The sequence below is a fragment of the Garra rufa genome, chromosome 14 (genome assembly GCF_049309525.1).
Source record: "Garra rufa chromosome 14, GarRuf1.0, whole genome shotgun sequence".
In the NCBI taxonomy this organism is placed as follows: domain Eukaryota; kingdom Metazoa; phylum Chordata; class Actinopteri; order Cypriniformes; family Cyprinidae; genus Garra; species Garra rufa.
Window position 1 is genome coordinate 17,373,246 of NC_133374.1, and position 24,804 is coordinate 17,398,049.

Here is a 24,804-nt window from a genome sequence, read left to right on the forward strand (position 1 = left end):
CATTCAACTTTGTCATCACGGGAATAACATTTTACAATAAAATAAAATAAATTCATTCTTGGAAATCATAGGAGATTTAGTTTAAAAACATTAAAATCTTATTCACCCCATGAGTTTAAATATTATTTTATCTATATTATATCTCTATGGAGGAGTTTCATGTGTTAAGGAAATGAAATAAATCAAACATATGATGATTTAAAGAACTTCAGAATTTTTATTTTTCTCTTTTTTGTTAAATCACATGAAACAGTTGACCAATATCTATCACTATTTTTGACAAAAGAGGCTATTAAAAATATGTGATAATGTGTATCAATATAAATAAGAGCATATTAATATAAATAACATAGATTTTACATTATCAACCAAATTATGGGCATTCAAAAATGAAAGTGAGAAAAATGAAGGGAAATCAGGCCATTTCATCGGGGCCAAAAGGAAGTGGGTGCAATGTCAGGGCAAAATACACAGTTCCTGACAATATCCCTTCCTTTAAAGGTTAAAACGCTCTTTTTATGTTTCAGAAGTCTTGAGCGATTGTATGAACATTTAATCACAATTCAGAGTTGTTTAGAACTATTTGGCTTTGGGCTTTTAAAAACGCATTAAAACAAAGCATGCAATGAATGCACATGTGCACAGGCACACTCATATACTTTACATGATTCTAAGAAAAAAAAAAGTAGTACTGGCCCATTATGAATAACATTCATTCTCTCTTTCTCACACACACTCACACAAATCCTGAGATTGGGGTGTTTCTGTTGTTTTGACCAAATGCATCATCACATATAAGATTAGATGCCTCTGCCGGTCCATTGCAACTCAATGCAGATTTCCTGCAAAAGGTGAGAAGGACTTCCTACGGTCCACCATTGTAAGAATAATCTGCCTTATTGTGCATCACAAGCTTGTTGTCCACAAAGTAAAAGCTGTCGGATTGCGTCTCATAGGGGTGGATGATCATTTCACGCACTGTGGAACGAAACAAGAAACATAGAGTCTCATGCATTAGGTCCAGCCACAAGATCACAAACTCATCAATAGCAAAATTCTGAGTTCATAAAAAAACTTACTGATTTCTTCAGAGAGTGGTGGGAACTCGTAAATGTGTTCACAGGTATTCTTACTGCTTGGGATGCAGAAGCCAAACTCAAAGTCAAAGCTCTTCAGCAGCTGCCCACGGAAATAGTGCCTCTCGATCATTCGGAAGTTGTTGATGGGAACATCGCCTACAGTGAACTCCACCCTGTGGTGATAGGAAAGGACACGTTTAAAGCGTTAGTTCACCCAAAAATGATAATTCTGTCATTAATTACTCATCCTCATGTTGTTTCAAACATTTAAGACTTTTGTTCATCTTCGGAACCCAAATGAAGATATTTTTGATGAAATCTGAGAGCTTTCTGACCCTGCATAGACAGCAATGCAACTGACACATTCAAGGACCAGAAAGGTAGTAAGGACATCGTTAAAAAAGTCCATTTGACATCAGTGGTTCAACCGCAATGTTATGAATGACAATAATTTGTGTGCGCAAATCCGTGTCAGTCTACATGTGTTTACGAGAGTACATGACGTATGCGATGACCATTTTATTGATGTCCTCACCACCTTTCTGGGCCTTTAACGTGTCAGTTGTATTGCAGTCTATGCAGGGTCAGAAAGCTCTCAGATTTCATTAAAAACATCTTTGTGTTCCAAAGATAAAAAAAAGGTCTTACAGATTTTGAACAACATGAGGGTGAGTAATTCATGACAGAATTTTCATTTTTGCATTACTTTTGCCAACTGAGCTGGGCTTGCTTATTTATTTTTAATAACAAAAACATCAAGCTGATATCTTTGCCAAATGTAAAGGCCCTTTCACACCAAAAGTCAAATTAATACACCTCAGGCTGAAGGAAGTGCCTTTGTCTCTGCACTTACTCAAGGAGAGCTGTTAATCAATAAATGGGAAAACAACGTAACTGGTATTCAGTGTTGCTAAGTCTGTGGTTTTCCTGCAGAATTGAGTTACTTTAACACTGTTGCCGCAGGTTGTTTTTCACCCCCGCTGGTCGAAGTGACCACAATAATGTGACATTAAGCTGCTGGAATGCAAATTTGACCATTTTACAGCTTATATAATATATACAGCTGAGGTCAAAAGTTTACATCCCCCTTTGCAGAATCTGCAAAATGTTAATTATTTTAGTAAGATAAGAGGGATCATACAAAATGCATGTTATTGCTTATTTAGTACTGACCTGAATAAGATATTTCACATAAAAGATGTTTACATATAGTCCACAAGAGACAATAATAGTTGAATTTATAAAAATTACCCGGTTCAAAAGTTTACATCCTTAAATTCTTAATGCTGTGATCTTACCTGAATGATCCACAGCTGTGTTTTGAACCCTTCCTATTTGAACCTTTTTCAACAATGACTGTATGATTTTGAGATCGATCCTTTCATAATGCAGAATTACAGAAGGTTCAAACGCTCACTGATACTCCAGAAGGAAAAAACACGGATTAAGAGCCAGGGGGTGAAAACTTTTGAACAGAATGGAAATGTGTGCATTTTTCTTATTTTGCCTAAATATCATATTTTTTCATGTAGTACCCCCCTTTAGAGGCTACAGAAGATAGTCTACAGAAGATGCATGTTTCCTATTAGACAAAATGAGTTTAATTTACCCTGATCTTCAAATTCAAAAGTTTTCACCCCCTGGCTCTCAACGCATGTTTTTTTCCTTCTGGAGCATCAGTGAGCGTTTGAACCTTCTGTAATAGTTGCATATGAGTCCCTCAGCATGAAAAGATGGATCTCAAAATCATACAATCATTTTGGAAAGGGTTCAAATACACAAAAATGCTGGAAAACCAAAGAATTAGTGGGACTTGAAAGATTTTTCTGAAGAACAGCAGGCAGTTTAACAGTTTAGGACAAACAAGGGACTCATGAACAACTATCACAAAACAAAAAAACACAGCTGTGGATCGTTCAGGCAACAACACAGTATTAAGAATCAAGGGGATGTAAACTTTTGAGCCGGGTCATTTTTATAAATTCAACTACTATTTTCTCTTGTGGACTATATGTTAACATCTTTTATGTGAAATATCTTACTCAGGTCAGTACTAAATAAACAATAACATGCATTTTGTATTATGCCTTTTATTTTAGTAAAACAATTGCTATTTTGCAGATTCTGAAATGGGGATGTAAACTTTTGATTTCAACTATATATCTCACAATCACCTTATTAAACAATTTTTTTTGTCTTTTTACAGTTTACTTTTCTTAGTCTTAACCTTAGGTCTTTCTTATATGTAGGACTAATGCTATCTATCTATAGTAAAATTAACCCATTTATAACAAAACATCAAGTTTATTTAGAATCATCATCATATGACCCCTTTAAGGATTTAGTCAAACAGATTCAAGTGTGATTTCAGGCTAATTTTAGGTTGCAATTTAGGATCAAGTGTAATCCGGCCACTGATTGCACTTACGTGGCGCCAACCTGGCGTAGTCGGAGGAAAGCGGGGGTGAATTGGTAACGCACAAAGCGCCCGGCATTCTGGTCAAGGTCCGTTCTGTCCTCCCCACTCTCTGTGAATCAGAAAGGGGTTGGCATTACTGAACGAGCCTTTGAGGGGCTCTTGTGCAGCGCACTGCATCTAAATGGAAATCAGGGCTTTATGGGGGAAAAAAAAATCAAAACGAGCCTTGCATTTAAATGTGCAGCCTGTGTAGGTGGAGTGAGGAAGTGAATTTGAGAGGTCTGCTGGTCTGCTTCTTGCCTACCTGTTGTAGGGGGTTTGGTGATCTCAAAAAGAACCGTGCCTGTCTCCATATCTCGGATTTTGAACCTGGTGAAGTCGATCTTGTGTATGTTCTGCTCTGGACCGCAGAGGTAATCTATAGAAACAAAAACAAACCAGGATGTGTTTTAGTTATGACTCTCATTGTAAGAAATATGAATGGAACATTAACGTGCTGTGATTCTCTCCAGACTTGCCATAACATATAAAGCTAACCACAATTTAACACTGGGTATGTGTGTGTGACATAGGTCACATGCATCAAAGACATGCCTCAGGGCTGAAAGCCGTACCCTTGTGTGATAGACTGCAGGGACAAAAAGAGCTATTTCTGTTCGCTCTGATATTGTGTTGAAATGACATTGATGATGACCATCCACCTCCTCGAATCATTACCTGCCTGCTGATTCTGCTTAGAAATACTGCCAGAACAATAGCAAAAGAAGTAAACTGTCAAACATTAATAAACACATTATGTGTTCATTTGGAATTTTTCTATTGATTTATAGTTTAAGTATAATGACAATTATTTAGTACAATGACAATAACAAAGTAATATATATATCAACAGTGGCCATTCAGTGATCATAAACTTGCCTGAGAGCAGCCTCACCTCGGCCAGTTCTTCTGGAATTTGCCACTGGCTCAGATATCTCTATAGTGGTTAAACATGAGATATAATTCTTTTTGGGTAAATCTAATGGGCAGTCTTTGGTCTCATTAATCTGTTATTTGTTCCAGAGCAAACAGTTTTGGCTGAGGGCAAAATCTCATCACAATATATTTTGTCAATTTAATGCTGTATATCTGAGCGTTGCCTTTGTACTTTTGACTGAAACTTTTATGATGGCTGTTGCTTGTTGAATATTATTTTTCAATAAATAATATTTTACACAAATAAAAGTAGTATTTAATAATAGTATTTAGTAACGGAAAACGGTGTGTGTGTGTTTGTGATGGTGATTTTAGTTATTATTCCGTCATTAGACGACAACAAGAGACTGTTTTTACGACTGAGTCAGCAGTAAAGACTTTTATATTGAAAGAGACTGAAACCGTAACAAGAACGTTATTTTTACTTTCAACAACACCTTGTAAGATGCAGCCAACAAATGCACTGAGCATGAAATCACCCTTAACAGATGAAAGGATACTATGACAAAGATATCGCTTTCCTGAGCGGACATTCAAGCTAATGTTTTATTGTGAATAAGAGACCGTGCTGAAGAATGATTGCTGTATCAGATGCAGGTAATCACACTCGCTCAGTCCATCGCTGTCTCATCAAACTACTCCACATAATACAGTAAGCTTTTAATACAGTAATACAATAAGCTTTCAACGGTGCAACTCATTGTTCCTTCGTTACTAGTTCTAAAGTGACGTTTTTGAATTAGTAACTGAGGCTTGTGCTCAGCTGTTAAACTGTGAATGTGAGATTTGAATCCATGGTGGAAGGAAGTAGTTCTGCACAAAAGACACAGCCTACAAACTCAAGTGCCTACAGCCGAATCACAGCTTTGCCGAAATATAGCCATATTGCACGGCTACTCATGTGATAATGCTCATATATTTTACATAGATTTCTTCAATATATGAGCAATTTCACACAAGTAGCTGTGAGATATATGGCTGTATATCGGGACGCTATGATTCGGCCGTAGGTAATCACAGTGTGCCAATATACCGCCTTTTCTCACGACTACGAGTGTGATATTGTGTTTATACAACAGTTTGATGCCATGAGTGTATAAAAAGGCAGCACTCTGATGTAAAGCATTAAAGTTACATAAAATATAACGTGATGAGATTTTGCCTTAGGCACAACTATTTGCTCCGGAACAAATAATAGATTAATGAGACCAAAGACCATTATATTTACCCAAAAGAAATTATATCTCATGTTTAACCACTGTTGAGACATCAGAGCCAATGGCAAATTCCAGAAGATCTGGCCGAGGTAAGGCTGCTCTTGGCGGGTTCCTGAATGCTGAAATAGACATTATCTTTATTAACAAACAGCATATTTAAAGTCTAAACAAGTACATTCTCGCCTAAAAACTCTTCTGTGACACAAAAACAGTATTATTTTTAAAATTATATAGTATTGGGCTTCTGCCATGATACTCGCTTTGAGAAAAACCACAAGTGGTCTGTAAAGGTATAAAACTGTAATGATGTAAATGTACAACAATGGTTTTTGAGTCTATTGATCAAGGGATTACATTTACAGTTTGAGTGTAAAATCTGATTTACATTCAAATTTTGTGGACATTCACAAGCAAAGCTTTCCTTTGCTGTCCCTGAACCCCCATTTAAAAATCGACTGCAATGCCATACAGTGCGATTTAACTGTCCAAATATTTTGTGTCCACTTTATGTTCTGATTTATTTATGGCTTGGAGTTGATGACTTGGGTCAGTCCAGTCTTATCACGCCCTTTAACACGCTTCTCTTTTTCCTCATGGCAGACTCCCAGAGGAGGCATATGAGGTGCGAGGAGCAGCTGTGTCAGCCCTCTTCTCCCTGGGATGGATTATAACTAAGAAGCTTACATTGTTCACCATCACATGGCTCAGATTGGGAGATGCTAAGGGGATTTGGGACAACTCTAACTTTTGAGAGGTCCATCTCTGCTAGGATGACACACTGAGATGAGCTCAACACTACAGGCTGAGTATATCACTTCCTTCCCGTGGGACACTGGACCACAGTGCAGACGTCCCACCTATCCTTTACCCAAGCTTCCTGTTAGTTAACAGATGGGCAACACTGGGTTTGACTTGAGATATTTAAAGCTCCTCTGCTTCAGAAGTGTGCTGCCAGACAGGGACAAGGAAAGCAAAATGCAAACATCTGCTCTTTAATTAACAAAGATTTATATTAATGAAGTAATTATCCACTTCATGTAAGCATGAAAACAAATATGATATACATATTCGCACAAGAGCCAATTCAAAACAGAACACTGAAACATGAATAAACAAGAAACACATACTTTGAATATTGTTGTGTTTTTTTAACCTTACTTGCCAATACCACAAAACTTGCTTGATATATAGATACCATTCTAGCACTCAATAAATTGTTCAGGGAAATGTTTTGCTATGTTTACTTCACCTCATGAATTGGCACACAGTGGGACCAATCTACTGTGTGTGAGCTAACACTGCTGTGTGTGAGTGTGAGTGCAAAAATACAAATAGCCATGAAGAGGTGGAGAGAGACTACAGATGAACACAGACAGTTCATGACAACATAAATCATAGTGCATATTTTTAAGTGTAAATCTCTGTGATTTGAACTTTACTTAGTGATTTTTATGCTTTAAAATAAAAAAGGAAAGAGAAATAATCTGGACATAAAATAAAATAAATAAATACAAATCTAGTTTTCATTATCCCATTTTAATGCTGCAGCCATCGTAAGTGTAGTCAATTATTTTTAATACTGAGAAGGAAAATTTTGAATATGATAATATATTATTTAGGGCCCTATGATTTCTGCTGAATCCAGTCATAAAAATTTAATTTACTATATAATGCGGAATCTACACGGAATTGGCTCAATTTTGAATTAATAAATCAAAAGTAGGTCAATACACTTAAATCAGAACGCGATACGGACTACTGTCTGTGAATATGAAGCCGCAAAAATACTATTTGAACATAAAGCCTGCATGTTCTGCATATCTCTGTGTGAATGAATGGCACAGACATGCAGTTTCGTTTACAACACACATACTGAAGAGAGTGTCGCACTTGCTGTGTTTTCAGCCTCTTCCGCCTCAATAAATGAGTAGATGAACACGTAAAAATTCTCTAGAACTGCTCTGAGAGTCACTTTATGTGCATTTTAAAATTTCTGTTGAGAAAAACTATTGTCATATCATAAACAGAAACAGGTTTTCAAAGCAACACGTCAAAATTAAAGGTTTTACTTGAAGAAATTGTTACAGAAATATATTACTTAATGATAGTACTACTACTAATAATAAAATTATTAAAACATCATTTTTTAAAGAAATATTTACCATAATTTATATACCAGAAAAATGTAAATACACAACACAGAATTTCTGGAAAAAAAATAAAAATAATAATAATAATAATATATTTTAAAATGTATGTTTTTGTTAAACTTATAATAAATTGCTGTTAAATTGTGTACGTTTTATGATCTCAATTAATTAGACATGCTTTTTGAACAATATATTTTTAATTTAAATATTGCAGCAAGTTTTTTTCTTGTTTTTCTTTTTCTAGAGTCTGTTTTAATCGTTAAAGTAGCATGTCTAATTCATTAAAATCTATTCAAATGTAACTAAAATTTAATTTTCCATTAATTTTTATGGATTCCATTTTAATGGATTCAATAAATATTTATTATCAAAAGCATTTCTAATTAATTGATTTTATTAAATATAATTACATTAAGTAATGTTTCTGTCACCGTTCCTGATATGACGATAGTTTTGCTCAAAAGAAATGGTAAAATGCCCATGAAGTGACTATAGTCACAGTTCTAGAGATTATGTTTATGTGTTCATGTACTCATATAGTATTGAGGCAGCAGAGACTGAAAACACTGTGATTTAGTAAGTGTGTAGTAAACAAAACCGTGTGTCTGTGACATTCAATCAAACAGAGAATGCAAAATATGCAGGATTCATATTAAAATAGTATTATTGAGGCTCAATATTCATAGACACTAGTACATATTGCATTTTGTAACCAATTTTCATAGCCTAAATCCAACGATCCAGTGTTCTGATTTCAGAATAATTGCCTGAAAAATATCCAAGTAGGCAAACCTCCTGGTTTGCTCAAGAAGCATGTGAACTATAAAAAGTCAAAATGTGCAGTTATTTTTGCCTGTTCCTTAAAGATGTTTTGCATGTGTCACCTACTATATCCAAGGTGATTCAGTGTAAACAATATCTATGTGATTTTTCAGATAATCTGTCAAAAGACGTGTGTAATTCATTATCAAAACAGATCAAGTAATCAAAGCAATGTGACAGTCAAGTGTCAATGTAGCTTTCCAAACCACCAAGGAGCCGCGCTTCACTGCTTCTAATGCTGTCACCTAGCAACATATCTTCTGAAACCAATCCAGGATAACTACCACCTGTTATTTTTGGGTAAACAAAAGGAAAGGCAGCGTATAACAAACACAGATTATGACCGATCCAGCATTCATTTACAAAACCACACAGGTTCATTAAGATTTATGAGGCATAATGTGCATATCCAAACAGCATAATTCTTCCTTTATAAAGAAATGTTTCCAAACACTCAAAGTAAACAGACAAATTAAGCAGTTAAACCGAAGATTATTGCTAAAAAGCCAAACCACCTCCCCAGCGAAATTGTAACATAACTTACATTTGTATCACTTCATCCATAAACATATTTTGCGTTCTTGTTAATAAAAACGAGTTAAAGAAAAAAAAAAACAAGCTTGCATACAGATGTCCACTTTTCTCAGAATAGCAGCCTGTATCCTTAATCAAGAGCAGCTTTTATTTTTAGAGCGCTAATCCGAGTGATTAGCCAGACATGGGTTTTTTCAGTTTAAATAAAGAAGAGTGCAATCTAAATGTGATTTCTCGGCGCATTTTTCACGCATTTGCAAATGTATTTATTCAAATAGATGTTTCAATGCAGAGCCCAGGGTAAGAATACACTGTTTTTTGATTGCATTTTAGAGCTAATAATGACTCACATCAACAAGTGGTGGCAGAGATGAGACAGAGTTGCTATTATTTCCTAGTGAAATATTCTTTATGGATTGTGAGAAGTCGTGTGATAAGGGTAATGCAAATGTCTTTCAGTCAGTTGTGACAGCGCCAAACCTGTAAAACTGTTGATGATCTGAAATACGTAGAAACTGATTATTTGCATTCCAAAGATCTCATCTTTACTCAATAAGTGCCAGATATATTGTAGTGTCTTGCATGCAGGAGCAAAGACAGCATCAAAACAGCCAGAATAACAGCTTGTGAGTAATGTTGAGTCATCCAGCAATAAAGCTTAGCATCTGAGTGCCTGATGAAGTGAGCAATGCAAAGATTATAATATACAGAGCCAACAATGTCTGCTTTTTAATTGTAATTAAATTGTAAGCCAGTGATGAAGTAAAAAAAGTTTATTCAAATCTACGTTGAGGCATTGCTATTTTTTCCCACTCAATTATGTCGTAATAATGAGTTTTATTTTAGTTATTTTAGTTTTCAAGTAATAAAAACATTATTTTTATGGATTTTTAGTTACCCGTAATAACCCTACCCTCTGTTTAAGTGTGTGCTATAGTATTTACACAAAGCATGTTCTTTCTTGTAAGTTGTTTTAGAAAGACTGAATCTGTCAACAGTATTGTGCCTAATTCTGTTGACGCATATAGCATATACTGTAATTAAAGTAAATGCTGAAACCTGTTTTGAGTAAACCTTACCGGATAGTATGAGCTTTAGCAAGTGCAATTAGGGATTTAAGAGCGAAGTGCTGAAAACCTATTGTAATTATTAGAGTGGCCAAGAATAAGAAATCTCAACATAAAACTGATCCGGCAGACCAAACTAGAGTTGTAGAGACTTGAACTTGAACTAGAGAACTTGGAATCCTTGGCTCACGGCGGACAAAACACACCCCTTGGATTAATCATTTTCGGATATTTTGCTTTTTCGAAAAAGCTACTTTTGCAAACTAGTACAAGCATCTCTAAGGACACTTGCGCATCTCAAAAAACATGCCTGCCATCGGCAGATGAACTTTGAGCACCTATTAGACAAGGTTACTTAACGGAGGTCGATCGGAACAAAATTTGGTGGGCCTGTTTGTCTCACAGCCCTAGAGGTCTAAGAAAAATGTTAAAGAAATCGGCCAGCTATATTATTAACTTTCTAATCTTACATGAACCTTCATTAGAAGTGAATAATGGATGCAAATTTTCATCTAATCATGTCTTATTTAGATTCTAAAAATAATTCTGCAAACAATCACACCTGAGAATCAGTTATCTCATTTAACAGATGTACAATTCTTATATTTAATTTTTACACTCTTTAGAGGTGGCATAAAGGCAGTCTTTGGCTCTACAGTACATTAACTGTTGTTGTTGCTTGAAACAACAATTATATTTAATTCCTTCCTTCCTTCATTAAGCTACCACTACAACAAAGCTCAAAATTTTAAGCTGTAGTCTTTGACTACAGATTGTCATATGAACAGCCATTCATTAACTACGTCAGTGTAAAATAAAGTGATTAGTGTTGTGACTCACTTAAAAGAATCGGCTCACAAGAGTCATTTGTTCGAGAAGCGGACTACACTAGTCTAATTTTGAATCGCTAAAAAGAACCGACTCAAAAGAGTCATTCACTCGCAGCGCTAAAGAATAGCCTGTCCTAATATTTTAGTACGGTGTTAGGTTCGCTGTGACATAACCGTTAACGTTATACAATTATTCTGTTTCAGTGTTTTTCAATAATGGATACATTTCTCAATTCTTAGCCCATTCATCAACTTAACAGCCTACGTCGTCACTGTCAGTCAGTATATGGAAATGTCCACAGTGTTGTTTATTTATCCAGGAACAGCAGAATGAACCATATCACTGGGTTCATTCGGCCAAAATGAAGATCGTACATAGATGTATAGACGCTAAATGAAATCCTTATCGAAGTCACTACTGAATAAAACACAAACCGCGAGACTAAACAAGCAGTAGCGAAACCTGCACATTCGCACTGGGTGAATGTGTGCAACAGTGTAAGTTAGCAGAGCAGCTCCTCAGCGTGCAATTGTTTTCGGAAGCTTCCTGTTTGAGAATGTCATTGCTGTTACTGAACTTACTGTCTGTGATCTTCTGCAGCCCGAGTACATCCTCCGGCGATATTTCTGTGCTTTTTAGCAAATCCTCCTCAGTCGTACACGGGGCACCCGCGTCGCAGCCTTGCTTCACTTTCATCTCTAAATGCGATACGATGCTGCTGTTCGTGCACGGGTTGCAATCTTCGCACCCAACCTCTCTGGCGAGGGCCGTTTGTTTGCCTCACCTCAGCTGTGTTATGCGTCCTCGTTATTTAACGCAGGCTCTTTACTGATACAAGAATAGCGCATTCACCTCCCCCAGCCAGTCAGTCAGTCAGTCTTCTAAAGATATTGAGTTATTTTACTCCTTCTTTCCTAAGGCGAGTGGCTCTCGCTCTATAATCTGCATGTCGGTCTGCTGCTGAAGGTATTAAAGCAACCACTTCATGTAATCGAGCAAAACCCGAGAGAGACAGTATTAACGGAAGGAAGTGGGAAGACGGTTCGAATAAGTCGCCTCTGTTTTAAAGTAACTGTCTACAGTAACAATGTTTTTTTCATACATTAACTATCCAATACCAAATAGTGTGTCTAGGCAATCAGGTATAGTTTTAATTTTTTTGTACAGTTACCTCATTTATTATGCATGATGAAAAATATATAATATAGATAAAAGCAGCGATTACCTGGGTTCAAGCGCGTTCAGCCATTTAAACACATATGAAAAAATACATCACATATTATTTAGCAAGCCTATACCTAAATCAATTATTTAAAAAAAAAAGCGTTTTTGGCAAATCCAGGTAATTTACCATAGACATATGATGTTTTTTTTTTTTTTTTTTACATTTATGACCGTTATAGTGCCAGCTGTGGTCTGATCTCCGTAAAACATTGCATGCTTGTTTAGAATCACCTGTCGCATGTGCTCACCCGGTTTAATTAAGTTTTGAGTTTTCATTTAAGCCTTATAGGCTTTTGGGTATATTTGGACATTCTCCTTTTCTAAACGACCACGTTATAGCTTCCCAAAGAGTACATTTCAACATTTTTTGATAATTATTGGCCTAGAGAGTCCAGAGAATTGTATTACAGTGTTTTTTTTTTTTTTTCAGATTGAGCAAAAACCTAGGACTAGTTAGCAAAAGTAGCACAATATAGCCTACAATCATTTACGCCCCCAGTGGCCGATAAACTGTCTGATAAGGGCTCAAAGTTCATCGGTCTATGGCAGCCATGTTTATTAATATACGCAAATGTCCTTATAGACGCGTGTGACACTTTAGACCTAGAATGTGTGTGCCAATTTTCACTGCCATAGGACAAATGGTTGCATAGTAATGTTTAAAAAAAAAAAAATTTATAGTGCCACCAAGTGGCCAAGCTCTGCGGCTTTTGTCACATGACCTCAGATTCAGCTCTTACATATGCGGTGTGAGTTTGGTGAAGATATCTCATTCCGTTCAAAAGTTATAGTCGTTTTAGTAAAAGCTGTCCTGCTGCTTTTGAACATTTTTTGGTTGTCCCTTTGCGACAGAGAGTCGAAAGTTCAACTCTTTTATTTTTTTTTTAGATAATGAGTGATATTCACTCTCCCGAGAATCTTCCTGCACTGGTTTGCTTCCGATTGGATGAAAAATCTAGGACTAGTTTTTCAAAAAATGCAAAATACCCCCAAATTTTGCCAGGGTGACGGACAAATCCGTGAGCCAAGGAAGCCCTATGCGCTTGAACCCCTAATAATTAAATAATTAAATGTGTTCTTAAAGGGATAGTTCATCCAAATATGAACATTTGATGTTTATCTGCTCACCCCCAAAACATCCAAGATGTAGGTGACTTTATTTCTTCAGTAGAACACAAACAAAGATTTTTAACTCAAACCGTTGCAGTCTATATAATGGCAGTCAGGGTTAGGGTTAGGGGATCCACAGCTTTGAGAGTCGCAGGGTTTAATTTGGTTTTGTCTGTGTATTTGTTTTTTTTGACTCTCAAAGCCATGGATCCCATTGACTGCCATTATATGACTGACAGACTGCAACGGTTTGAGTTAAAAATCTTCGTTTGTGTCCTACTAAAGCAGCGGTTCTCAATTCCAGTCCTCGCGCCCCACCGCTCTGCATATTTTGCATGTCTCATAGTTAACACACCTGATTCAAATAACCAGCTCGTTAGAAGTGAACTCCGTGCAGGAACTGTGTTCCGATTGACATGGTCCCTGCACAGTGTTCATTGCTCCCTACTCCCTGAGCAGGGGAAATCTGTTTACTACACTTTGAAACATTCATTCACATATTTGCGCTATGCCACCGCATGCAGCGTCTTCACACACAGATGAAACTTACTAGAGAAGTGTGACATAAATGCATCTGTAAATAAATACATTTTAAATTTACGTCTCGAACGCTTTAATGACCTACAAATGGAACATACACTCGCTTCGAACTAATGAATAATGGCGGAATATCCTGCGATGTCCACTTCGAAGGGCAGTAACGTTGGAATAGAACAAACGTCTGAAGCGATATGTGAAACACACAAAATATGCAGAGCGGTGCGACGCGAGGACTGGAATTGAGAACCGCTGTACTAAAGAAACAAAATCACCTACATCTTGGATGCCCTGGGGGTAAGCAGATAAACATCAAATTTTCATTTTTGGGTAAACTATCCCTTTAACTCTAAGCACTGTTAATATGAAAGCAGAGCAATGAAGGACAATGTATAATAATTGTGCTGTAAAATCTTTTATTTTTGTTTATTTATTTTGTAGTAAATGTGTTTTTAGATGCCAGCATCCCTGAGTAAGATAAAGTGTAGCAGGATCTCCTCGGTTTCGTAAATAAAGGAAGGAGGAGAAGAAAATGCAGTTCTGCCATGGTGAGATCCCTGATCATCGCAATTCTGGTTGAGCTTCTAGATTTTAGAAGTTGTGCTGTGATGAAGCAAGAGAAGGTTGAGTATGCTGAGGTGCTGAATTGCACCTCCTTCTGGTTCAATGAATTTTCCCTGCAGGGTTTAGCAGCTAAATTAGAAATTGATTCTGATTAGCTTTAGATCGTTTGTGGATGGTAGATATTCTTATATAAACTAATGAAACAAAATGCTAGGAGGTTTGGGTAGAGCAAAAAACATGCAATGATGCAAAACTATCCAACAAAACTGATGAATGCTTCAGCAAGCATTGCAATTGGGACATAAAATTGTTTTATCCATTTGCTATATTTTTAACTAGGTGGTTGGACGTAGAATGCCTTACTTTGAAGTGGTTGTGCAACCATTCATGACATAACACATGATAGTTTATCACTATTTAGAGCAGCTCTTTTTGATTATGAAGGATGATTTTTTTTTTTTTTAACATTTGATAGGGTTTCTCTGCAGGGCCTTGTTGTGTCCACCTGTCCATGCCGTGTGTCGTTCCTCATGCCATCTCAAAGCAGCCTCTGGGATTCGTCTGCATGTCCCTTATTCTTCGCACAGACTGGATCTGGGGGTGACTGGCACCCCATTCGTTCCAATGTTTGAAGGATCCAAATTCAAACAGGTACTGATACCCACGGTAGCCTGGATACTGATATCCAACCCACCTGAAGTAGGAATGAATGTAGCGTATGTTAATTGATAAGGTAACATATTATAAGAGATGCTAAATCACTTACGTTCCACCGTTTACTTGAATACTGCTGACTTTGTCCTGAAAGCCGTAGCACCACAAACTTGGGATGTCCTCGTCAGAAACCTCCATCTTACGACCGTCAAAGTTCATGCACTCAAACAGACAGATCCTATGGTCTTGTGGGTCCTACATGTAGAGAGACCAAAGAATTAAGACTGTTACTGTGTTCGTTCTGTTGTTAATTGTTGTGGTTGGTGATGAAATGTGAAATGAAGTGATGCAATAGTCACTCACCATTCTTACAGGCCGGACAGACATGAGATGATCACAACGGTAGCTGTTGGACCAAGTGTCCCAGCGAGGGTATTCGCCCTTCTCAAGCATGAACATTTCACCGGTCATATCCTGTTGCTCAAAACCTACCCATCTGCAAGATGGTAAAGGGCATATGTACTGTAAATGCTCCATTTACATATACTGCATTTAGTGTATAAACAGTGTATTTAGGGATCATACATATAGCCCACAAGAGAAAATAATAGTTGAATTGATAAAAAATGACCCCTTTCAAAAGTTTACATACGCTTGATTGTTAATACTGTGTTGTTACCTGAATGATCCAGATTTTTTTTCTAAATGATAGTTGTTCATGAGTCCCTTGTTTGATATGGACAATTAAACTGTCTGGTGTTCTTCAGAAAAATTCCTCAGGTCCCACAAATTCTTTGGTTTTTCAGCATTTTGAGATCCATGTTTTAACACTGAGGACAACTGAGGGACTCATGTGCAACTATTACAGAAGGTTCAAATGCTCACTGATGCTTCAGAAGGAAACCCAATTTTTTTTGAAGATCAGAAATGAAAGAATGAAGATATTTAGGCAAAATAAGCAAAAATATACATATCTTCATTCTGTTCAAAAGTTTACACCCCCAGCTCTAATTTTGTTCTGCTAAATTTTTTCTTCTGAAGCATCAGTGAACGTTTAAACCTTCTGTAATAGTTGCATATGAGTCCCTCAGTTGTCCTCAGTGTGAAAAGATGGATCTCTAAATCATACAGTCATTGTTGGAAAGGGTTCAAATACACAAAAATGCTAAAATAAAATCAAAGAATTTGTGGGACCTGAATGATTTTTCTGAAGAACAGCAGGCAGTTTAACTGTTCAGGACAAACAAGGGACTTGTGAACTTGTGAACACACACACACACACACACACACACACACACACACACACACACACACACACACGTTGGGTTTACATGTTTTATGGGGACATTCCATAGGCGTAATGGTTTTTATACTGTACAAACCGTACTTTCTATTGCCCTACACCTACCCTACACCTAAACCTAGCCCTCACAGGAGATTGTGCACACTTTTACTTCATCAAAAAAACTCATTGTGCATGATTTATAAGCCTGTTTCCTCATGGGGACCTGAGAAATGTCCCCACAAAGGTCAAAATCTACTGGTATTCCTATCCTTGTTGGGACATTTGGTCCCCACAACGTGATGAATACCAAGTACACACACACACACACACACACACACACACACACACACACACACACACACACACACACACACACACACACACACACACACAGCTGTGGATCATTCAGGTAAGAACACAATCGCGATTTGGTTGTTTTGACCCTGACGTTAAATTAAATGTTTAACCCAACCTTCTGGGTAGTTTTATTTAACTCAACTATTGTTTAAAAATTAATACATTGTTGGCTTAAAGTGAATCCAAAATAGATTGGAAATTTAAAGTTAGACACTAGAGTCATCAGCAATAATCAAAAGGTGAACATTTATTAATAAGCAAATTAAAATGTGTATTATTTAACATATTAATAAATGTTAATTTCCAACCTATTTTGGGTTTATTTTAAGCAAGAAATATAGTAATTTTAAGCAATAGTTGAGTTAAATAAAACATTTTACCCTACCGCAGGGTCAAAACAATCCAATCGCTGAGTTTGTCCATATTTCACCCAGTGTGTACATTATTTTTTGTGTAATAATAATAATAATCCTCATCATCACCACCATATATTTTTCATCCTTTTCTCTCATTTTATGATTATCATTAATAATATCATGCATTATGATTTGTCAGATGAGTACTTACGGCCCACACTCCACTCTGATGGAGCCCACACGGTTTAGCCCCTTGTCACAGATGTTACGACACTCTCCGCTCAGCTCCATCATGCGCCCTTGGAAATTCTCATACTCAAACAGATATATCTAATCACAAGAGATTACACAGTAAAGACAAAGAATTCAGCAAATGCATTTTTTTTTTATCACAAATGTAAAGGCATTAAATGGAAAAGTGAGAATCTAGTGAGAGCATGTGTGGCAGATTTGACATACTCTGTGGGAGCTCATTCCCGTGGCATAGCGACTACCCATACTTCCTTGTACAGCAGTGTGTGACATGGCTGAAGCTGATAATAATGGAAAATTGATATAAGATTAATACTTTGTTGCAGTCATTAACTCCTTGCTACACATTTATCAAACTAATAGTAGAGAAACCACTATCAGTTTACTCAAATCAGTCAAAATCTATAATCCCTTTACATTCCCTAAATCACGAAGTGAAATTACTAAAATTAGCTTCCTATTGATTTTGATTTAAAAAAAAAAAACAGTAAATACAGTATTATTGTGAAATGTTAATCAAATTTAAAATAACTGTTTTCTATCTCAATATATTTTAAAATGTAATTTATTCCTGTGATGGCAATGTTACATTTTTAGCAGTCATTACTCCAGTCTTTAGTGTCACATGATTCTTTAGAATTAATTCTAATATCTAAAAATCTTCTGTACTCAAATCAGTCAAAAACATAAAGATTTATATCTATATTTTTACATTCCACAATCACAACAAGCTTTTTTAAAGTGTAGCCACACTGAAATGACTAAAATGATTGAACTTGATTAAAAAAGTACAATACATATATTTAAATGTAATTTATCCCTGATGGCAAAGCAGCTATTACTGCCGTCTTCAGTGTTATATGTTTCTTCAGAAATTATTCTAATATCTTATAACCTTTGTGCTCAAATCAGTCAAATCAATCAAAAATCTTCAATCTCAAATCACAGCAAGCTTATATAAAGTACAGCCACTCTGAAATGTCCACCTTCCCAATCAAATCTCACCAAAAATTTGCAGTCAGGCACAGAGTAATGGAATGTAATAGGAGTGCTGGCAGAGGAAAGGATGCCAAGGCCCGAATGTACAAGGGCTTCAGGCTTCGAATGGCCTCTATATACATATATATATGCCAGCAGTACTTCTAAAGCAAGATGAGACCAGGCTATTGGCTAAAAGTGATGGGCGTTCAGAGGGGTTTGGATTGTAGGCTTATCTCAGTGACCCTGCTGACTCTGCTCATTGCTTTGTTCCAGGCCTCGGCTGGATGTCTGATGTCTACCTCCATCAGCAGAAAGCGTGGCTCTCCGTGGCCCCTATCTCTTCAACTCTCTTTCTCTCTCTCTCACACACACGCACTCATTCACTCTCTACAGCACATTTAGCAATGTGCTGACCTCAGTAGACTGGCCGCAGACCTCTCCACTGAGAGAAAAAGAACTTGTTGCCTTGTGCGAAACTTCAGCAGATTTGTTTTGTGGTTAGAGTTAAATTTGAAGTTGTCTTCTACTTTACATTTCCAGGCTAATAAATACAAACATAAAAAATGCATTTTACTATTCGCATAATTGTACATATGGCCATCAACGAAACAAAAAGTATGTCTCAGCGAAGAACCACTGATTTAAAAACCTAAGAAATTATTCATCATCTTCATGTTTACTTGAATGCCATAATTCACACGCTTCATTTTACTTAGTCATGCACCTCCTAGTGCGACACTGGGCCCCATCCATGCAGCCTGCTTTGCATAAAGTCAAAGGAGTGGGCAGGACATGGATGTTGAATGGATGTGCTTGTGTTGCGTATGTATGCATATGTGTGCGAGTATGTAAAGGCAGGTGGAAATGGGTCGCTGAACCACTCTGTGGCTGTAACTGTGGCGAGAGGAGAGCAGATGAGTTTCGGTGCAGGATAAAAATGAACTTTTAATGATAAAAAACAGTTTCTTTTAGCTGGTTGCAATGGTTTTACCAACCATTTTTGATTCGGACGAAACCTGGAAGTGAATCTTTGCTGGAACGAAACTATCTTTGCTCAAGTCGAAACAGCTTGCTTGTGTTTATGCAAGCATGTGTGTTTTGCCGTACACTCTGGTCATATGTAAAAGCATGCATGGAATCACTGTGCCTGGCATCGAGTCCGGTGGCAGATGCCAGTAGGCACGATGCCTCCCTGGCTACGGCAGATGGCATTGTGAGCTGGGTAAAGCCAAAGGCTCAGTCCAAAACAATGAGGCCTGGGGCAAAGTGCTGACTCCTGCCTGCCCTGTGGCCAATCTTCCCTTTCTGTCATGCTACATATAAATAGAGCCCTTAGTTGGTGGTCTGGAGACCGTTGTGTGGAACTCCTGAGCGCTTGCAGCTATTTGTTGGGTAGGTCAGGTAAGCCCTTCATGGTAGTCTTTTCAGCTGCTGCAAGCTTCTTTTATCGTGCTTTGCAAACTCCAGGGGAAATGCGACACAATATGCAATAGTAAAACCCAAAAGAAATATAGCAAGCATATATCTGGAAAAACAAAACAAAAACAAATTATATATATGGCATTTCAGAAAATTATATGTAAAACAAAAGTCTAAGTTAATATTGAATTAAAATTAAATTAAATTTATTAAATAATTTTTATTGACATTTTAGAAAAATCAAACAAAGGACTAAATGTAAAGCTTTTTTTATTAAATGTATTTAAAATAATAAAATAGGCATTTTATACTTTGCATAGCAAAATGTTTTTGATACTATTACTTTCTCTTTTTTTAAGCTAATGCTTCTGGTTCAAATCTACTATTTTATAATGTTATAAGGCTGCTAAAATAATCTTTGCAATTTGTAGGTTTGTATGTACTTTTTGATTAAGGCCACGTGTTTTAGCTATAAATCTGTCATTTCTATTTCAGTAAACTGTTTTATTCTGTTATTTTTGGATTGTATCATCTGATTGAACAGAGAATTAGTGTAATGTATTATTATTTTTTTATTAGGTTTAACTTGTTGGTGCAACAAAGACATTTGGCTGTCTTATCTTTTTTTCTTTATCTTTCTTTATCTGCAGGCTATTTGTACACTTGTCATTAATGATATTAAACCCATCCTTTTTTTTTTTTGCATATCTCTATTTTTCAGGTCTATCAGCATTGAGATATCTTCAAGGATGGCTCTGACTAATCCCATGCCACTGGGGCCATGGAAGGCAAGTAAACGCTTGATGGCTATGAAATAATAATTAAAAATGATATAGAATGCTTTGAATCTCATCCCTGTTGTCTCTGAATACATGTATAGCTCACAGTCTACGACCAAGAGAACTTCCAAGGCAAGCGCATGGAGTTCACCTCAGCCTGTCAGAACATCATGGAATGTGGCATGGACAACATCCGCTCTCTAAAAGTGGAGTGTGGCGCGTAAGTCAAGCACTCACAGATATACATCTAAGAGAGCACATACCAGATTTCTGGTCAAAATTTTGTCTGTGTACATGTGTCTGTTTAAACAGCTGGGTGGGGTACGAACACTCCAGCTTCTGTGGGCAGCAGTTCATCTTGGAACGAGGCGACTATCCTCGCTGGGAGTCTTGGAGTGGCAGCAATGCCTACCACATCGAGAGGCTAATGTCCTTCCGGCCAATCTGCTCTGCTGTGAGTCTGAAACCATGTCAACGGATCAGTGCTAAAACGATTAGCCAGTCTCTTAAAAAAAAATACGATCTCTCCCAATGTTATGATCTGTGCAGAACCACAAGGAGTCAAAGATTACTGTCTTTGAGCGGGAGAACTTTATCGGACACCAGTGGGAGATAACCGATGACTACCCTTCTCTCCAGGGCATGGGCTGGCCCTCCAACGAGATCGGATCAATGCAGGTGCAAAGTGGGGCGTGAGTACCATGCTTGTCTCTCTCTTTACACCAGGGGTGTCCAAGCCTGTTCCTGGATGGCCACTGTCCTGTAGAATTTAACTCCAACCCTAATTAAACACAAATGAACCAGCTCAAATACTTCTCTACTCTGTAGTACAGTTGAGGTCAAAAGTTTACACCCCCCTTTCAGAATCTGCAAAATGTTAAGTATTTTACCAAAATAAGAGGGATCATACAAAAATGACCCTGTTCAAAAGTTTACATCCCCTTGATTCTTAATACTGTTGTTGTTACCTGAATGATCCAGAGCTGTGTTTTTTTGTTTAGTGATAGTTGTTCATGAGTCCCTTGTTTGTCCTGAACAGTTAAACTGCCTGCTGATCTGACCCTGAAAAATCTTTCAGGGTCCACCAATTCTTTGGTTTTCCAGCATTTTTGTGTATTTGAACCCTTTCCAACAATGACTGTATGGTTTTGAGATCCATCTTTTCACACTGAGGACAACTGAGGGACTCATATGCAACTATTACAGAAGGTTCAAATGCTCACTGACGCTCCAGAAGGAAAAACCATGCATTAAGTGACGGGGTGAAAACTTTTCGAATTTGAAGATCAGGGGAAATTGAACTTATTTTGTCTTCTGGGAAACATGTAACTATCTTCTGCAGCCTCTGAAGACCAGCACTAAATAAAAAAAATAGGATATTTAGGCAAAATAAGAAAAAGGTGCACATCTCCATTCAAAAGTTTTCACGCCCGGCTCTTAATGCATGGTTTCTGAAGTGTGCATTTGATGGACGCTTTCCCACGAGGCCACAGGAGAGGATGTGTGAATGGCAGTAAAGCAACACAACTTACGCTTAGTCACATGACCATATCAATATGAATTTCACCAATATTCGTACTGTTTATACAGTCTGTTACTGATTAAAAACTACATGATGAAATTTGTCGACCATATTGGTGGCACAAACGAACGAAACTTGCATGTTTTGCTGATTATTGCTGCTGAAAATGATCAATTATTGTCATGTTTTGGGCTGTACTAATTGGTCGGACTGGGGAAAACATTTGGAGTACTATAGACTGCCAAAAGTTAGAACAAATCAAGGAGAAGAGTGCAAAAAACTAAGGAACAAATGGCGTTTGAGGTTGGCCAACTTAAACAGGATTTCAAGGGCAAGAATCTTGACAACATTCATGTTTGTTCTTATCATTTCTGGTCAGGTAGGTGAAATATTAGTCTAATATCTTAATACTGCTCATGTCAAAATATTGCACCCATTCCTGCTTACTAAGTCTGTCTCTATATGATTTAGCGTCCACTTATTTTTTCTGTGGCTTAGACAGCATAAATTAGCAGAACAACATATTCAGTAGTACATTAACTGTGCAATCCAAGCTATTGTTTACATCAGAGTATCTCCAATATGGCCATGCATCTGGGTAACCGACCAAACTGTTTTTATAAATAAAATCATGCCAGAAGAATTGCATGAAAACTTATGTCTGTTCTGTCAGTATCATCTCTTATATCTTGTCTTTTATGTGCATTAAAGCAAATGTAACATTTTCAGACATTTCAGTGAGAATGAGAAACATAAAAAAAAAAAAAAAAAAAAAACACTTGAAAAGAATGTGGATGGAGTGCATTTTAAAATGAAAACGCTGTTTTCAAATGTATCTGGCAAATGTAGAATTAGCCTTAGACACTGCAAAACGAGTAGGTTGGAGCTAAAATCTGCAGGTTGGACACCCCTGCTATACACCAATAGCTTTATGTGCTGTAATATTTGGGCTACTTGGAATATTAAATAGGGATCTCAGTTTGCATTTGTCATGTGTTTTCTCACTGCGTGTAGCTGGGTTTGTTACCAGTACCCCGGTTACCGTGGTTACCAGTACATCATGGAGTGTGACCACCATGGCGGCGAGTACAAACACTACAGGGAGTGGGGCTCCCACGCTCAGACCTTCCAGGTGCAGTCCCTCCGCCGGGTTCAGCAGTGAGGGCAGCTCGCCCAGCTCCCTTCCTCCCTCCCCCACTTCCTCCTCCTCTTCCTCCACCTCTTCCTCACCTCCACCCCTTCATTCCGATACCGGCAAGCCCAGCACAGGCTAGAACGTCTGGTGCATTCGGCAAATGTTTACAGCGCTTTCTTCTTTCTGCATGCCATCGATCTGAAAGAAAAGAGTGAGAGGAGGAACTCAAGCAGACTGATTCTGCGAGTGGCGCAGTGGTGTGACTTAAGCTTTACTCATCGCTGTCATGATGCAGTCTGTGCTAAAGAGATCAATAAAGGGTACACTTATGGAAAATACCTATTGTGAGAGTTTGTTTGATGCATGTAGTGTAGTTTCATGCTTTGTAAAAATGGCACAAATTGTATTGTCACATAATTGGACCATCATTACTAAAAGAATGTTGTTAAAAAGACTTAATGGCCAATGGTTTTTGGGTACTGGGATAAAATATGGTAGGGACAAAATAGGTTGAAAATCAAGAAATAAAATGTTTATGTATCAAGGAATTATTGTTTTCACCTATGATTGGGTGCAATGTTGACTTCCCTTTCCTGTCACTCATCATGATTACATGCAAAAATAATTAAAACAAATAAAAATTCATAAAATATGTAAACAGTATATTTACCTCTATATTTAAAGTATAATTTTCAATCAAATATTGTTTTTTTCAATTTATATGGGCCATTCTACAGAATTGGTTTAAAGTCAGAGTTGTCTATTTCCACAAATTTTGTATGTATGCAAGTTGTATAATATCAAAAATACACATTTCTAGTAATTGTGCAGTTAATTCTTATATTGTATTTTCAGAAAGTTTTAGAATATTTGTCCTTTTCCCAAATTTGTGTCTGCCGAAGCATAGTAACGTATAATTTAATAAGAAGGGTTATATTGACCTATTAAGATTTTGCTTACATATTCCTTGTAAATATATATTTTTTATATTTTATAAAAAATTCTTTAGAGGTAAATCAATAATAATTACAATTTTAACAATATTTCAATTGTGATTTTTCTTTGTGAAAGGCAAAAGGTTGGTCATATTGATCAAAGTTAAGGATTCATTAGTTTGAATATACATAGAACCAAACACTATCATAACATCTCAGTTAATAATTTAGTATACTTTATTTTTCAAGGATGCTAATCAACATAGTTACCTAGCAGTTCTGAACAGTGGTACACATATAAAAACAAAATTTTACGAAATAGCTCCCAAAAACGTGTTTAATTATAGAAAAATGGTGTTCAGTAGTGACATTCTTTAAAGATACACAGATTTTTCAGACTTTTGAACACACTTACCTCAAAATGATGGGGCTTACTACTCACCATATAGCTATGAGAGGGGGACACATGAATATTTCCTGAATATAAATGTAGGGGTGTAGTTAAAATCAGTCTCAGCCAATGGACTAAAACACTGTTTTATGCAACATGTACCAATTCTGTAGAATGGCCCATATATATTCATTTATACAGTTATAAAA

The 24,804-nt window shown here is 36.9% G+C and overlaps 3 protein-coding genes across 4 annotated transcripts; 1 reads left to right on the top strand and 2 right to left on the bottom strand.

Annotated features, from left to right (window-relative positions):
* Window positions 1–203: 203 nt before the first annotated feature.
* unc119a1 (unc-119 lipid binding chaperone a1) lies at window positions 204–12,076 on the bottom strand. The gene is made up of 5 exons (XM_073818041.1): window positions 11,676–12,076; window positions 3,803–3,916; window positions 3,508–3,607; window positions 1,080–1,252; window positions 204–978 (listed from the first exon to the last, which is right to left on the bottom strand). The coding sequence occupies exons 1-5, from the start codon at window positions 11,788–11,790 to the stop codon at window positions 866–868; spliced, it is 615 nt and encodes a 204-aa protein (XP_073674142.1). The 5' UTR covers window positions 11,791–12,076; the 3' UTR covers window positions 204–865.
* A 2,285-nt stretch (window positions 12,077–14,361) lies between these two features.
* On the bottom strand, window positions 14,362–18,540 carry crybb1l3 (crystallin, beta B1, like 3). Its single transcript, XM_073817977.1, has 6 exons — window positions 18,439–18,540; window positions 17,641–17,714; window positions 17,393–17,511; window positions 15,547–15,679; window positions 15,296–15,438; window positions 14,362–15,223 (listed from the first exon to the last, which is right to left on the bottom strand). The coding sequence occupies exons 2-6, from the start codon at window positions 17,704–17,706 to the stop codon at window positions 15,058–15,060; spliced, it is 627 nt and encodes a 208-aa protein (XP_073674078.1). The 5' UTR covers window positions 17,707–17,714; window positions 18,439–18,540; the 3' UTR covers window positions 14,362–15,057.
* A 1,187-nt stretch (window positions 18,541–19,727) lies between these two features.
* Window positions 19,728–23,607, top strand: cryba1a (crystallin, beta A1a). 2 transcript variants are annotated; one of them, XM_073817978.1, is made up of 6 exons: window positions 19,728–19,815; window positions 20,555–20,621; window positions 20,714–20,832; window positions 20,925–21,066; window positions 21,162–21,304; window positions 23,149–23,607. In XM_073817978.1, exons 2-6 carry the CDS (start codon window positions 20,583–20,585, stop codon window positions 23,294–23,296), a joined length of 591 nt encoding a protein of 196 aa, XP_073674079.1. In that variant the 5' UTR covers window positions 19,728–19,815; window positions 20,555–20,582; the 3' UTR covers window positions 23,297–23,607. The 2 variants fall into 2 exon arrangements, with proteins under 2 accessions (XP_073674079.1, XP_073674080.1); XM_073817979.1 differs by having other exon boundaries at window positions 19,766–19,806.
* The last annotated feature ends 1,197 nt before the right edge of the window (window positions 23,608–24,804 follow it).